Raw genomic sequence first — 17,214 nt, forward strand, 5'->3', positions numbered from 1 at the left:
CCAGCAAAACAGAGAAGCTTTTAGATGCCAAAACAGGAATTCAGGCTCCTAGGTTTCCATTTCTTCTACAAGTCATTGGCAACATCACTTAACATCTGAGTAGGGCAGGAAATACTTGTCTTGGGTTTGTGTGTTTGTGGCATCCAGAACAGAGACCCATTAAATCCTAATCTCAGCCTTTGGAAGTTTAAGAGATAATTACTTATTTTTTTACATTTACACCAAGTATTCTCATGATTTGGGATCTTGAAACAGTACATTTAAAAACATTTCTCAATTCTCCTTTTAAAAACAGGAAGAAGCTAAAAAGCATGTTCTCCTGAAGATATCAAATCCTAAAGGAAAAATGAAAGGCCAACGGGGTATTTGAAATAGTAAACAGCTCAAAACAGATCACCCACCGGAGAAAGAGAAGGAACCAACTTCTACGTCTGACAGAACTTGTTTGTTTGTTTTTTTTAAATAAATGTGCAGGGGGTGGAATAATGAAACCAACTGCCAAGGACACGATTAAAAGCAGCTTAAACCAATGTCAAAAGCCAACTATACAAATTTCTGGCAAAATCAACTACTTAAAAAATATTGCAAGTTTTAGAGTTGTCTGAATTGGGTGGATTCAATTTAACTCACACTGCCACTAAAATCCTGGCCCTTGAGTAAATTTGCTCAGTTTTTTCCACACTTGAAGCCTCAAGATCAGAGTCCCAGCCGGACACAAGGATGTTGGGCTTATATGCATGCATTCTAAAAGGAAATGCCAGTTTCTGATAAAAATGCACTTGCTTTGAAAGAAAAATCAGATCTTGCATCACGACTATTTTGAGCCTGGTAGCTTCAGTGAGTTATATGACAGGCACAAAGATAACATGAATATGCATAGTCAGAAGTAGGTGGCAAGTACCCACAGGCCAAGATAATGAAAGCTGCAAATGCATTAGTGATGACAACTTCCATTTCTATTGCTTCTTTCATGCAGGAAGAGCCCAGGATGCTTTATAAGCTATAAATGGGAAGCACTTGGGAGAGTGCCACCTCTGGGGTGAGGAATTATTTAACACAGGACAACAATATTACAAAGCTGAATAGGAAAGGAAGTAATTCCTTACACACATTCAGTTATATAAGGCAAACAATGACCAAAACTGGAAAGCAGCCACCACACCAGGGCTAATACTTCTCCTGCAAGAAGTGCCATATGATCTTCAAAGACAAGCAGGCAGGATTTCAGTTTTAAATCTATTCTGAAAGAGATTCTCCAGCAGCACAGAGTCACTAATACCTGCCTGGAGCAGTGGTTTAATATTAAATCAAGAAGAGCAACATATGAATTATCTACACCACTTCTTGAAGCATCTGGATTTTCCATTGAGGTTCACCTTCTGGGTACTAACCCAGCCCAACCCCTGTTTAACAAAGTTATTTTAGTCACACTTCTCTAAGGAGAATACATTGAAGCTCCCAGTAGTGTGGTGGGTCAAATTCTTGTGCACTTACTCTGTGCCATGTTGGAATAAAAGCTGGTTTCTAAAAGGTTGGAAACTGTCTACTGGAGTCCACTTTAAGCACAGGAAGGACTAAACACTTCATCAAGAGCACCTTGGAATACGCAATACACTTCCCCAAGCCACTATGCTACTTTGTTGGAAAAATGTGTTACATTCCAGTTCACATTAACGGTTTCTAAAACTTGAATGGACTATACCCAAGTTCTTCCACAGCACTAGAGAGAAACAGGGAAAGCTGCGAAAAGAGCACTCGTTTTAAAGTTTCAACATACAAGGTATAATTTATTAAGGCGAAAAGGGAACTGGTTCTATTTTATATGATCCACTGATGTGCACAGACAATTTACACTGCCTTCTGCATGCAACTGGCGTAGTGTAATCCATATCCTTAGTGCTCTAGTGAGTGCAGTGACTAAACTTCTTGTGTCTGTCATAGGCAGTCGTGTCATCTGTTCATAGGAATCGCCATCACACTGAAATGATCTTGCCTTTTCTCCTTTTGTTACAGATCAGTAAACTAGTTAGACCAAACCAGAGAAGAATCTTGCCAGTTAAACCATATTCATTAATTTCCCCAAATTCTAGTGATCCCAGGCTTGGGGTAGGGCAAATAGTGTCTTCTACCTCTTGCCTCATGGGAACTGAAGAGAGTACCATTGGCTGAACAGCACACAACCCAGTTGTAGATTACTGCTGTGTTTCCTCTGACTCTCTTACTCACAAGCCTCCTTCAAACCTGGCACAGCTTCTAGTTGAGGATGACTGGACACAGCTCCTCCAAGGCTTCCATCACTCCCTGCATCAGTCAGATTCGTTACTAGAGAATGGCGTGAGGTACTTTCTCCCTCTCTCCACAAGAGCATTATATTGAAATCTTGCTGTCCCTGGAGAGAAGGCCCAAAAGTTCACTCAGCTCTGGCTCTAGCCTATAAGCCAGACTGAGGTGCAGGAGTAACAGGTGGCAGAAATGTAACCCAATGAAAACACAAACCTCCTCCCTGTTGCAGCTGCCTTATTGCCTCCTCTGGATACTAGTGTCTTCTGTACTCTCCCCCTGGCAGTGATTGCCCAATTCCACTCCCAGCTGAAGCTCCCTCCTCCCAGAAGTTCTTGTGCTGAGCAGCTGATAGGAATTCAGCTCACTGTGCCAGGTCTGTTTGGTTTAGTCTCAGAGCTATCTTAGCATTCATCAATTACGTAGGGAGGCTGTTGAATCTTCAACATTGGAGGTTTTTTTAAGAGCAGGTTAGACACCTATCAGGGACGGTCTAGACAATACTTAGTCCTGCCTCGGGGTAAGGGACTTGACTAGTTGACCTATCAAGGTCCCTTTCAGCCCGACAATTCTATGATTTATTCAGCCTGGAGAGACTGCTCAATGCCACTCCCCCCAGCCGGTAACCTGGGCTGCTAGCAGCCTGCTCTCAAGAAGAGGAGAGGATGGACCCCAGAGCAGCAGACACTTCAATGGGGGAGGAAGTGCTTTGACAGCCACAAGAGGGTATTTGTGAGGCAGAGTATGAGTGCAAGAGGGGATCTGGTGAGGTAAGAATGGGCTACTTGAGACTCATCAAGACAATGAACTTACAATCAAACATGCTCCATTTGCAAGCAAAAAAGATGTTCTCTCTAATTGTCAGCTCTGCTAATTCAGTCTACTTCAGTCTCTGATCCCAGGTTGTTTTCTACCTGTCAGAGCACCACCAGTACTAAAGGTTCTCCAGGAGAAATGATGTCCTCAACACCACCAGTGCCATGTCACTATCTTCCATGTAATTGACTGGAACCTAACCAACACCTGATGTACAAGGAATAGAATCTGGCTTACTTTTAGCTGTGTAGGCTCTGCTGGGCTTATGGGAGCAAAATTTATTTTTGCAGCTAAGTCAGCAGCGTGACTCCAATACACACAAGGAGCAGATCCGTTGAGTGAGAGTTTTCAGAGCAGAATTACACTTTGGAATTAAACTTTTTATCAATGTGTTAAATTAAATAAGATGGGCAGAGGTTGTGCGCTTACGGCAATTTGTCGAGGGCAGCCTCTCACTCACATCTAAAATTGCTGGCATGGCAATGCACTAGACTTATAGTCTGCAAACGGATACAATCATTTATGGGAGGGTTTGGGGGGTGGGAGTCTGATTTGATGGGAGAATGATTTTATAGCACCCTGTTGGGTGTTCTGCACTTCTCAGAGACAGGCCCCAACCTGAAGAATTTACAATTGAAAAGATATGACGACTCCAGGGTGGACATATAACCTATGCCTGCTTGGAGTGGCACTGCCCCCCCTCTATTGGCATCTAGACCATGTAGAGCAGTGGTTCTCAACCTGCAGCCCCATCAGCACACACCTGCGGCCCACATGACATCCTCAGGGCCATAACTAGGACAGGGTGGGAGGGGTACCTGCCCTGGGCACGAAGCTAGGCACAGAGCTGGTTGCAAAAATGGGGCAGCCCAGGATCGGGCTCAGCCTCAGTCCCCTCCCCCCACCCGGCAGGAGGCTAGGATGCTCAGCACCCCCTGATCCCGCAGGTCGAGTGACCCTGGCTTGAGCAGGCTCCCCAGCACTAGAACTGCAGGGGCAGGCAGGCAGGGCAACTGAGCTACCTGCAATTGAGGTAAGAGACCAGTGGGCATGAGGAGGATAGTGCATGGGGGACAGACTAGGTGGGGGGACTGGAGGCAGTCCCTGGATGGAGGGCTAGGTACTGGGGCACAATCCCTGGATGGGGGGGTTGAGTGCCAGGGGGCAGTCCTTGGGGGGGGGCTGGGAGATGATGGGGAGCAGTCCCTGGGTGGGGGACTAGATGCTGGAGGGGGCTGTCCCTGGGAGAGCCATTCTGTCCTGGACAGGGCACCCTGTCTCTGCAGGGAAAGCATGTGTACAGGCCCAGTGTTGGGGGGGATCTGGATGCTGAGGGGACAGTCCCAGGGGAGTTGGGTGATGAGGGGCATTCCCTGGCTGGGGGGCGTCCAGCCCTGGCCAGGGCTCCCCACAAGCTCCGCAGCTGCACTCTTTGTGCACTCAGCCCAGCAGCAGCGCAGAAGTGAGGATGGCAAACACCATGCCATGCCACCCTTACAGTAAATTAATTTGAAAAGTTAATGTTTTGACTTATTTTGCTAATTTAAAAAGCTCTTTATAGACATTTGCCAGTGTTGAAATGAAAGGTACTGTATCGATTTGAATCATATTGCTGTCATATAACAAATAGTAAACCTAATTTTTTAAAGATGTACAGGTAGTATATATACTGTGTGAATGCAGCCCATATAACACAGAGCTACATGTGCGGCCCACAATGGTAAGTAGGTTGAGAACCACTGAGAGATTGATAAGTCTGCCACAGCCTTGGCTAGGAGCCATGTGACTTTAGCTCATGCAGTAGAGATTCATACACTAAGCTTCAGAGATCCCTGGTTCAATCCCACCTGCCGAGAACCGGGGTCTGTTGGTGTTACAGACAGACAGTGAGAGGAAGGCCAAATGGTGGTAGCATAAGATCATGTGGTTATTCAGATTAGACGTGCCTACAAGAATTTTTATATAAAAGATAAAGATACAAGATGCGGAATAATGATACTGTCTATACACAATGGGCATAGCTAATATGAAGGACCAGAAAGATTAGTTCGCACGCAAGAGGCAAAGGTTTTAAATAAAACAGTCTCCACGTAAGAGCATTAAATAATCAGCAAATACCCACTGTCTTCATATCAGGATGTTAGGATTGGAAGGGACCCATCTACTCCAACCCACTTTGTCAAGTTTCCATATCAATTTTCCTCAAGCTGTTCTCAGTTCTTTAGATGGAAGACTCCGCAAAATACTTCAGTGGATTGAACTACAAGTTTGCCCTTTCAACGGGCAACTATCATATCAGTTAGCAGCACCTATTTCATAACCCAAGAAAGGGATGTTGAAACCTAATCATGTAGCTGTATTTGATTCAGTTTTTCAAACAATACTAGCTATTTTTTATTCATCATTTTCAAACTACTGGAGAAGTTTAAAAATACTGAAATTAGATCACCGGTATTCAAGACTGAAAGACACAATGGACATGCCCTAAAATAAGAACTTTGGCTTACCAAGATATTGATTTGTTCAGTGTGAACAAGGATAATTACTACGTCAGCCAAATGGGCACGACCCAATTTTATAGCGTTGCTGCTATTCTGACCATAGCAGCAACAGAGAACTACATGGTTTCACATACTACAAGAACATTGTTATTAGTAAAACCAAGAAGATTAGTAAAACCAGGTTTCAGCTTCTGTATTTCAGGCCTCCAAATCATGCTGCTGGAAAGAAGGTCACCGATAGCCTACTTCTGAATCTGAGATCAATCCAAGAATGCACATTACATCATAAAATGCACACAGACCGTACGGCACGTTAATGAATAATGCTATCTAGATACCTGTGAGTGCACCCCACTGCATTCACTGTAAGCATCTGAGCTTCTCAAACATTAATGAATTTATCTTTACAATCCTGGGAGATAGGAAAGTATCCCCATTTTTACAGAACTGAGACGGTAACTTGCCCAATATCACAGGAAAGTCTGTAGCTCAGTCAGGGACTGAATCCAGACTTCCTAAATCCCAGTCCAGTAATTTAAGTACAAGACCATCCTTCTATACTTTAATGTTAATATTATGCTTTAATGTTAAGGTTATCAGAAACCTGCAGAAGGCCTCTGACTTCAGTAAAGTCGCTACATAAAAATCAGTGAAAAAGTAATTACAGTAATTGTTGGTAAATGCTATAAAATAGTAGTTAGCATCTCTACTACATGAGCAACAAGACAGATTTAGATTGGAAGCGATGATTGGTTACCTATAGATGGGGATTTGAAAGGGTATTTATCAGGAAGGTCCACTCTAACTTTCCACACTCCACCTTCATATGGTGCTGCAATCAGAGAAAAATGCAGGTGTTAGACATACTGCAGAACTCTGCCTAGAATAAAAGCACAATGGCATTAAGTAAAAAAAGACCTGGAAAAACAATTACCATTTAGAATAAGCCCTCATGTCAAACCTCCTTTCTTTGACACAGAGCACAGATAGAAAGACCTATAGTAATGGCCATTCCCCCAAGGTGTGAAGGGCATTGGTCTCTATTGAGGCTCTGATTTTAACTGATACTACATTAGTTTTCAACACAAAGGGCCAAGAGTCTTATTCAGACCACAAAAAAGTTAGAATAATCTACTTACCCTGAGAGACATTACTAATTTAAGACACATTAGAGATCCAGCAAGAGAGCTAATTCTTTTGGAAAAATCTATCTTTGCCTTCAATCTTGTTTACAAGCACTTTATAAAATTCGACCGACAAGCCAGATTTTCCAAAGTGCCAAACCCCAGGAGTGGTGTCACTCAGGACCTTTGAAATTTAAGCTCTATTTTAAGATAATGCTGTGGCTTTGCACAGCAGTCAAAACTACCAACCTGCCATTCAGCTAAGAGAGAGGATGATGTTCACCCAATATTAAGGTTTGAAATTCAGCGCTCATCCCCATCTTCCCCTATTGTCAGCTGGGAGAAATCGGACAGGTTGTGGTCAAGATGCAACCTAAGTGCAATGACATCCCTTGACCTCTTGCTCCAACTTCCAGTTTCCAGACATCATAATGGCACAGGACATGTACTTACTTCCTTGTGGTCCATAAAACTTCACTACAAATTCATTGAGTCCTCCTAGGATTGTGACTTCATGTTTGCTCTCAATACTGATGTATTAAGTAAAGGAAAACGTTAAGTCTAGATGACAACATATTAACCCAAATAGTCATAACTCTTACTGGAAACTTGGCACACTGAACAGTCTAAAACTTAATATTCAGAATATCTTTACCAGTGGTTCTCAACTCGCAGCCCATGGGCTGCTTGCAGCCCAATCAGCACACAGCTGCGGCCCATGTGACATCCTCAGGGCCACACAGATAGTATGGGATGCGGCCTACAATGGTAACTAGGTTGAGAACCACTGATCTTTACAGACATGAAATTTAATAGCCTTGAAATATATTTGAACAATCCAATTATTAATGGACATTAGTTCCATAAGTGTTAGAGGGAGTTCCCTGCCTCCACTCCTACCCCCCTGTTAAGTAGAACAAAGTAAACTTCCCATACTTTTCTCTTTAACATTGGGGTGGTAACAGTGTTCAGAACTTGAAAACTCCAGGAAGCTCTCTCTGATAAGTTGGGGAGGAGAGGGACCATTGCTATCTGTTTCTGCAGAATCTATGCTTTCATTAAAAACTGAACTCTTTGTCAGCACCACCTTAGTGACTGGTATGCAGCTGAGCAGGGGAATTAAAATTTAGAAACAATGGTAGCTCAGATATGAAAGGATGAAACCTTGATTGCACTTGCCCACACTGAAGTCTGAACCATAGGATGACCATCTTCAATGGGGCAAGGCCATGGTTTAAAGACAACCCTCTTCCCCACTCAAATGCATCGGGGCAACATCCACTAATCAGGAAGAGTGCAACTTTTCTTGCCAATCACATTTTAGTTTCTAAGTTGGTATTAACTGTTTATACTTTTAAGCAGAGTTTTTCCACATGTCTCTTCTAGGACAATGGCAAGTCCTGGTGCATTCAATTCTACTTGGCTGCCTACTGCTGTCAGATGGCCTCCCACTGAAAGAATGCAAATTATGGCAATCTAAAGTTAATTTGATTTGCAATGCCAAAAAAACAAGAGGTCTCTAGAGAGATGGCAGAGGGGCCGATTATGATGTGCTGGTACAACACTAAAAGAACTATTTTTAAACATTAAGTTATATTAACTTACAAAAAATCAAAGCAGCCAGTGCTTTGTGGAGAAGGGAATACGGCACTGAGAGGCAAAAAGCTTTGGATTCAGTAACAAGTTAAAACAATTAACAGTGATGTTTCAGTCTCCTAGTCTGCTGAAGTACTCCAATATAAAGCAGTGTTAATCGATTGTGAATATGACCCAACAGCAATTGCTTTTAATCAATAATTTTAATACATGAGTTCTGAGGGAGGCATCAGGAGAATTAACAGTCAGGGAATCCAGCTTCTACTCCCATATGAACTTCAGTTAGTTACTTATGTACCTTAAGTATTGCCCCTATTTTACAAATGGGGAACCTTCATTGCAAAGCACTTTGAAAGCTTCTGATGAGAGGAGCTGAGCACTATAAGGGTCAAAACATTCCTTTAGACTAAAAGGAAGGCACGACATGGAGAGAATTTCCATTTTTACAAGCGAGATGCTTCAGGCTATCCTCCAAGAGCTCCCAGCACCCCCAATAGACAGGAAGCTTTTCTACTCAACAGTATGTTAAAATATAAATATTTATGCTGACACCTTTCCATCTCAAGGCACTGTGAAAACAATCCTCCATTCATCCCGGTGACATAAGTAAACCCATTTTATTGATTGGTTCAAATCAAGTTAGAAAACTTACCAACAGCTACTGAGTGAGAGAGAGTTAGAACTAGAATTAGGGACTTCCCAAGCTCCCAGCTCACTGCTCTATCCACCAGACCACACGCTGTTAAATCTATTTCAAGGGTCTCAAAATCCCGGCCTGCGGGCCGTCTGCGGCCCAAGAACCTCCCCAATGTGGCCCGCGGAGCTCCAGCAATTTTGGGGCTGGGTCTCTCCCTTGGCCCCGCCTGCCGCCCCCGGGGGCTCCCTCCCCACGTGTCCCCCGGGCGATTTAAAATGGCCCAGGGCCCCGCCCACCACCAGCAGTGCAGCGGAGCTGAGCGGCTTCCTGTGCGCTTGCTCCACGTGGCTGCCAGCCCCTCCCTGTGGCCCCAGGGCGGGGCTAAGCCTCTGCCCACTGCCCCCACCCCTAGCGCCCCTGCAGCCAATGGAAACTGCGGGGCCGGTGCCTGTGGGCAGCAGTGCGCGAAGGCCCCCCAGCCCGCCCCGCCTTGGAGCCCCAGGTAAGCGCCACACCCCTGACCCCTCCCAGAGCCTGCACCCCCACCCCCTTCCTACACACCCTCCCAGAGCCTGCATCCCCTCCCCACACACCCCCAGCCCTCATTCCCTCCCAGAGCCTGCACCCCCTCCCCCTTCCTACACACCCTCCCAGAGCCTGCACCCCCAGCCCTCAAATTCCCTCTGAGCCTGCACCCCCTCCCCACACACCCGCTCCCACCCCCAAACTCCCTCCCAGAGCCTGCACCCCTCCCCCTCCTCCCTCCCAGAGCCTGCAACCCCAACCCCACCCCCTCCTCCGGCACTCCCACCCCGTTCCAGCTGGCACCCAAACTCCATTCCAGAGCCTGCACCCCAGACCCCCTCCCCCACCCAAACTCCCTCCCAGAGCCCCTCTCACCCCTTCTGCACCCAAACTCCCTCCCAGAGCCTGCACCCCCTACACTCTCCCAGAGCCTGCACCCCCTACACACCACCCCCAGCCCTCAAACTCCCTCCCAGAGCCTGCACCCCCTCCCCACTCCCCGCCCAGCCCTCAAACTCCCTCCCAGAGCCTGCACCCCCTCCCCCTCCCCACACACCCCTTCCTGCCCCCAAACTCCCTCCCAGAGCCTGCACCCCTCCCCGTCCTCCTGCACTCCCAGCCCCAGAGCCTGCACCTAGCACCCAAACTCCATCCCAGAGCCTGCACCCCAGACCCCCTCTCCCACCCAAACTCCCTGCACCCCAATCCCCTACCCCAGACCTCCTTAGGCAGGTGGGGGGTGGAGTATGGGGGGGTGGAGTTTTGGGGGGCAGGTTCTGGGCAGCATGAGTGACATTATTGGCCCGCTGGGAGGATTTGAGGACTGGCACTGACCCTAAGGTAGATTGAGTTTGAGACCCCTGGTCTATTTACTTCAGAACAGTCACCCTCAGCATCAAAAATATTCCATTAAGAGTTGATCTTGTAACCTGAAGTGTTAAGTCAAATTCTTAAAAGGATTGTTAGGGCAGGAGAGAAACATTGTTTTCAGATGGCACCTGAAAAGTCAGAGTGGTAAACAACACAGGGAAAGCCCTGTAATGGCTCCTGTGATAAAGGTAGCAGGAAGACTCTCACTTTGGGTAGCTAATATTGCTGTCTCACCGGCTCAGAAAGGTTGGCATGCAAAGTTCTGGCAGCAAGCTAACAGGAATTCATATCAAGGGACAACTGTCAGCTTTTTATTTTGGGTCTATGTGTATACAGGGAGAGAGATTCCACCACCACCTTCCAGAAAAATGGTTGCTGCCGCTCAGCACTGACACACTGAGGTTCAGTTTCACAGGGCAAGAAGGGCTCCCACACCATAAACATGAACTACAGGTGTGGAAGTTTGGGCCTTTACATGAATCTGTCAGAGTGAAGCATAAGAGTAAAACATTCATATTAAAAGAGCATATTCACATTTATTCGGCTTTCCGAGTCCATTTAATACAAGAGGATCTAGTTAAGACTAATCAAACATCACTTAGTAAGAAAGTCCTGTGAGTCTGACTTTAGGAACCAAACTTTTGAAGCATCTGTTGTACACAAACTTGTACACTTTGCAAGTCCACACTGACCATAAATTTAAGCCTGTTTGAGCACAGGTATGCAATAGTTGTGATGCTCACAAGCTATTAGTAAGCAAAATGAGTTGTATGGTGCAATGTCTAATTACTGTACCTGCTTGCCAAGTGTCATTATAGATAAAACTCCCCTCTCAAAAAACAAAGACAGCTGAACAGAATTCAGGCAAGAGACCTGTTATGCTTTGTTTTTATGCATAATTTTATACCGTTTATCTTAGTATACAGAACTGCAACAAATGTGACTAAATGAACATTTGAAATCTAGTGGAAAGTAGTAAGATGAATTTTTAGCATTAAGACATTCTCACTGGAAGTATTAGTACATTAATGAAGACCCTTATACATTTTATCACACATAAGACAAGAAATTTTGTAGGAATCAGGCTTTCAGGACACACATGGGACAGACACAAAGTGACTCCACATTTCAGCATGGCTCCAGGAGTCTGTCACTCACTTGAAGTATATAACCTTCTGCCTTTCCCTCAACTCTAATTGGATGGGTTTTCAATTTCGTTTTGAACGTAAGCTACATAGATGCCAAAGATTTCAACCATTTTGCCTATCAGACCTTGACAAGCCCTGTCATCACCTAGGGAAAGAGCGGTCAAGAAGAATCACCCATGGAAGACTGAGGACCTCCAATAACTGTCCTGCTTGTTTCTTCCCTAAAGAGTCTCAAAAATCATCCCTTTGTACACATGATCCTGGAGATGACTACAAGAGACAGGAAGTGGTCCCTACCAATCTGGATAGACCTCACTAGGGCCTCTTGCTTCAAAAAAGATCTTACTATGCTGTCAAAGTGGAGCCAATAAGCCAAAATCGCCTCAGGTGTAGAATCACTAGGGAAAAATCTATTCAGATAAAGAACAAAACATAAATCATGTTGAGAAGGACCAGAAGGTACTGTACCAGACAGGACTGTGTCCCTAAGGGGTGATCGTTCCAGAGAAAATTCAACCATAGCTAAAATACCAGATCTGATGAGTGAAGAATTCAGACTCTGACCTAATTATTTGCTTTCAGACATCTTTCCATGGCCTTAAAACCAAATCTTAAATGAGAAGACAGTTCCGAAGACTCCAACAAGTGAATGGCTGCCTCAGATTCAAGAACATCCTGCCACTTTTGGGACCTGTAGGATCCCAAGGAGTCTACCTGTGCCAAGGCACAATCAGAACCAACCCGCTGGTTCAAGAGCTAGCCTGACGGGGAGTAGTTCCTGCTGCTGGATCCTCAGCGTGCCTGCCTATGTTGCCTCATTTTCAGAGGCACTGAAGGAATGTTTTGAGCCTCTCGAAGACTGACCAGCTCAACCTACAGAAATAGGATCTTATGACTTTGGATCCATCTCAAGACACATCTGTCCTCATATCTGTCAGCGAAGGATCTAAGATATTAATTCAAGGATTTCTAAGAGTCTTGTGATGCCATATACTTTGAATAAAATCTGTAACAACTCTTTCAGGAGAGCTGCATGTGTCCAGGAGTACTCAAGGCTTACTCTGTAAACAGACCTTGAGTCCACCTACATTTTCATCAGACACTGGGTATAAAATCTGCACAGAAAGCAGTCTTGTTGAGTGCCTCTCACCCAAATTTTTCAAGCACATAAGAACATAAAAATAGTCATGCTGTGTCAGACCATTGGTCTCTATAGCCCAGTATCCTGCCTTCTCTCACAGTGGCCAATCCCAGGTGCTTCAGAGGGAACAAACAGAACAAGCAATTACTGAGTGATCCAACCCGTCGTCCACTCCCAGCTTCTGACAGTCAGAGTCTATGGATACCCACAGCATGGGGCTGTGTCCCTGATCATCTTGGCTAATAGCCATTGACGGACCTATCCTCCATGAACGTGTCTCATTCTTTTTGAGCCTCATTATAGTTTTGACTTTTACAACATCCCCTGGCAATGAGTTCCACAGGCTGACTGCACTGTGTGAAGAAGTACTTCCTTTTGTTTGTTTTAAACCTGCTGCCTATTAATTTCATTGGGTGACCCCTGGTGGTTGTGTTATGTGAAGGATAAACAACACTTCCTTATTCATATTCTCCACACCATTGACCACGGAGGACTCTTGTCTGAAAGTGGACAGTTTATGGGTCAAAACCACTAACTCTTAGACCTAATTTCCGGCTCCATGTCCATCTGAACAGACATGCTCTCCTAGAACTACAAAGAACCAACACTGATTTAGTCTCTATATAGCTAAAGCTTGCCAAATCCTAACAGTCAGACCAAGGGAGAGGACTCAGAGCACCAGAAAGAGAAATAAGAAATGATTAGAGGACAGAGGCTTTTTACATTTCTTTGTTCCAGAATATTGACTAAGGATTATACTACTTTGAAATGCTTTCTTGGCTTGCATAGCAGAGCACACAACTCCTACAATGGGGATCTGCAAAGGAAGCGTCATGAGTCTCCTATTTCACTAAGTACCTAACTTGTAACACATCAGACATCCTACAAGGCTTAAAAATAAACCCAGGTCTCTTGAACTGTTTTCATTTTGTTTCCATTAGCCTCTGAGATCTTTTTGCCCTTGCTGGTTTCAGTGTCTTATCTAAAGATAAGAATTTGACTTTGTCTCATATTCAGTTAGTAAAAAGTCAGCAGAAAGTACCAAAAGCCTAGATGCAGTTCAGGTTTCTGTTAGTAATGGATAAAAGGCTCAAAAGTTTTAGTTCAAGACTTAAAAAAGTGGAGAGGAGACTAAGTCCTGAAGATAATTATCCTTGTCTGAGATACTTGAGAATTTTAACAATTTGAAGTGTTGAAAATCTGGAAGACAAACCTCATTTAGAAATATCAGCTGTGAAGAGATTGCTAAAGAGGGAAACAGGGAGGGGATTTTTGTTGCAACTGGTTACAAACTCCTGTACAGTGACTAAGAGCATGCCATAAGTGCCAGGGCCAACTGACTGTTTTTTTTGTTTTTGTTTTTTTAATTACAGAGAGAGAGAGAGAGAGAGAGAGAGACAGACAGACAGACAGAGACAGACAGGATAGTGTGCTGTACAAACAGTCAAAGACAGTTCCTGCCCTGAAGAGGCAATACATTCAGAATGCTGAAACATCTCAAAATTGGCAAAAGTCTGAATTCAGTTTTGGGGTTCCAGTCTCTTCCTGGCAGTCCACCTCATTATTGTTGGAACTTTAATGATCACCCCCCCCCACCATTTCTTATACAGTAACTCCTCACTTAACATAGTAGTTATGTTCCTGAAAAATGCAACTTTAAGTGAAACGATGTTAAACAAATCCAATTTTCCCATAAGATTTAATGTAAATGTGGGGAGGTGCCCCTGGCTTACCCCTGGGGCTCAGGACTGGGGGTGCAGGGTCTGGGAGGGAGTTAGGTTGTGGGAGGGCACTCAGGGTGGGGGTGCGGGGTCTAGGAGGGAGCTTAGGTTGGGGGAGGACGCTCAGGGTGGGGGTGCGGGAGGCGGCTCAGGGCTGGGGCAGGCAGGAGGTGCAGAGCATTTACCTGGGGCAGCTCCTGTTTAGTGCAGGGGGTGTGCAGGTGGCTCTGTGCAGCACGGCACCGCCCCCATGGCCGCGATTCTGGGAGCTGCCTCCCCCCAGCAGGCAGGGCCACCCGGAACGCAGGGGCTTTAGGGGCTGCAGGGCCCTGGGCTAAGGGGGCCCCGGGGCCCTGGCCAGCAGCTCTAAAGCCTCTTTCGGAATGCAGCCCTGCGAGCACGAGCCGGAGGACTCAGGAGGAGCAGGGGCAGCCGTGCAACCAGCGGCCGGAGAGAAGCAGTGCTTTCCCCTTCAAAGCGCTGCTTCTCTCCAGCTGGCTTTGAAGGGGAAAGTGCCCTGTGAAGCGCTGGGAAGGAGGGAGGAAGGGAGGGGGAGGAGGCGGAGAAGAGGAATTTGTGCAATGCTCCCTTGCAAAGTCAGCCAAACGACGTTATATGGGAGCATTGCACAACTTTAAACCTGTTCCCTAATGGAGCAGTGACAACTTCAAAATGATGTTAATCAGGAGGACGTTAAGTGAGGAGTTACTGTATATATTTTGAAGAACCTTTGTACAACTGCTGTTGTTCCAGTGGAAGACAGCTGGATGGATGACAGGTGTTTACATTTTGGAGGACAACAATGAACATATCACTCCGCTTACTTTTTAAAGAGATCAGTAGGACCCCTCAGCTATTTAAGGGATAAGTCAACATTGCATCTCACTATCTGCATATTTAACAATGGAGGATATTAGTAGTGTTTATATGGTACTTTTCGTTTGCAAAAAGCATTACAAGTGATAGCACTGTGAAAGGCCAGGTACCTCATGAAAAGCCAGTCACGCTCATGGTTTCTGGTGCAGGAACCAGTACTCAGCTCAGTAAAACAGGAATTCACACCTCTCTTGATGCCATTAGGAGTATGCACACAAAATTTTGCAACATAACTATTCTCACTTTAAAAAAAACTCACTTTTTTTTGAAGTGACCTACAAAGAAAAACCAATTGAGTTTTGCTCTGAGGGATACATGCCGAAAGGTTTGGTCTAAAAAAAGGTTGCTTTTAAACACTAAATATCAAGAATATTAAGTCTTACCCTCTCTTACTAAAATATTTTCCCTTTAATCAATCATGTTTCACTTCCTTTATGCTTGTGATGTTAAAATCCTACTAGTGTGGCAGGAAAAACAACCCCAAAACAAAAAACCAAAACCAAAAACAAACAAAAAAACAAACCAGGATAGTCAGAATTTGAGCTTCTAACTGTAAAGTTTTTCCCCCTTATGCTTGTTACCATTTCACATAGCCGCAAGGGACAACACATTTTGTTTCCTTTGCAAGTCATCTTTAAATTTCCATTCTAGACAAATTCCCCAAGATCTAGGCTAAAAAATTAAGATTGACAGGTTTTTCCCTGCATCTAATGACTCACGGCCTCCAGTTTTCAGCATTTTGTTTCTTGAAACCAAATCAAAGAACTTTGACACTTCCCAAGTACTCTGAGCCCTAACTAGCACAACTCCTGACCTACCCACTTAGTCATCTGTTCTGTACCAATCCATAGAGGTGGTGGAAGGATCTACCAGAACATTGCTAAGGTGACTTGATGTACCAACAACAATGAGGTGTTTTTTTTTGGGGGGGGGGGGAGAAGATGTTGGTTTACTAGTAGACTTCCAACTTTATTCTGGCAGATGTACTAGTAAATAGGATTTAAACTTAAATCCGGAACTCATAGTAACTTAAGGTAGAAACAAATAAGACAGTAAGGACTGCAGTTCATCTGTGGCCACCTCCCACTACAATGACAGAAGTGTGTACAATATGCCCATTTGATCCCTGTTCAATGCTAAAAGGAAAAGACCCCAATTCCTCCCACACATAGCTCCTGCCAACATGACAGAATGAAAGTTCCTTCTGACTCCATATTTAAGGATGGCTTCATCCTAAAACCAAGGTAACTATTATAGCAAGGTTTATCACTGCTATCTAGTTATTTATTTTCTTCAACTCTGTGGATTGTACCATGATCTCTTGGAGTAGGGTAAGTCAAATGCCAGTCAGTGGATACTGCAGCTCTAATACACAGTAACCTAAATTAGTTTTTTGTTTAAGCATCTACACATTCTCCTGTTAGAAACCTTAATCAATAGTTCACTCTAAAAAGATTCACACACCACTTATATTCATAGATTCCAAGGCCACAAGGGACCACTGTGATCATCTAGTGAAGTCTGACCTCCTGTATACCACAGGCCATAGAACTTCCCCAAAATTCCTGTTTGAACAAGGACAGATTTTTTAAAAAGCATAACAATTGCCAGTGATGACACAACTCATATCTACTTTAACAAGGCATCGGCTATGAAAGGAGAAGAAGTGACATTATTTATATAAAGAATTGTGTTTCAGTTTCAAGGGAGAATCATTTCCATATGTACATTTCCTTCCATACGGTATCCCTTTCATGGAAGGTTAAAGTTTGGGGTGGTGGGGGGGAGGGTTTGGAGACAACTGAACAGAACTGGGCATGTCCATTAAATAATATATGAGCAGAGCAACAGAGATCTAGCAAACATTCCTATATTCTATTGCCAAGCCAGGAAAGGAGGATCACTGAGATCAGGAGTGAAGGGTGAAGTTTAATCATAAATTGTTCCTCTTTCCATTGGACAAGGTCCCTGCGTTGAGC

At 44.6% G+C, this 17,214-nt stretch overlaps 1 protein-coding gene across 2 annotated transcripts in view; it reads right to left on the reverse strand.

Annotated features, from left to right (window-relative positions):
• The window catches only part of UBE2H (ubiquitin conjugating enzyme E2 H), a 71,876-nt gene that overhangs the window by 29,969 nt on the left and 24,693 nt on the right, over positions 1-17,214 (reverse strand). For both annotated transcript variants that reach the window (XR_010561398.1, XM_065404473.1), the window contains exons 2-3: positions 7,175-7,251; positions 6,355-6,429 (exon numbers count right to left, since the gene is read on the reverse strand). Coding sequence is in view for 1 of the 2 variants with exons in the window: in XM_065404473.1 (XP_065260545.1) it covers positions 6,355-6,429; positions 7,175-7,251 (152 nt within the window). In the remaining variant the exon portion in view is untranslated. The remainder of the gene's footprint in view (positions 1-6,354; positions 6,430-7,174; positions 7,252-17,214) is intronic.

This window comes from Emys orbicularis, chromosome 1 (genome assembly GCF_028017835.1).
Source record: "Emys orbicularis isolate rEmyOrb1 chromosome 1, rEmyOrb1.hap1, whole genome shotgun sequence".
NCBI lineage: Eukaryota > Metazoa > Chordata > Testudines > Emydidae > Emys > Emys orbicularis.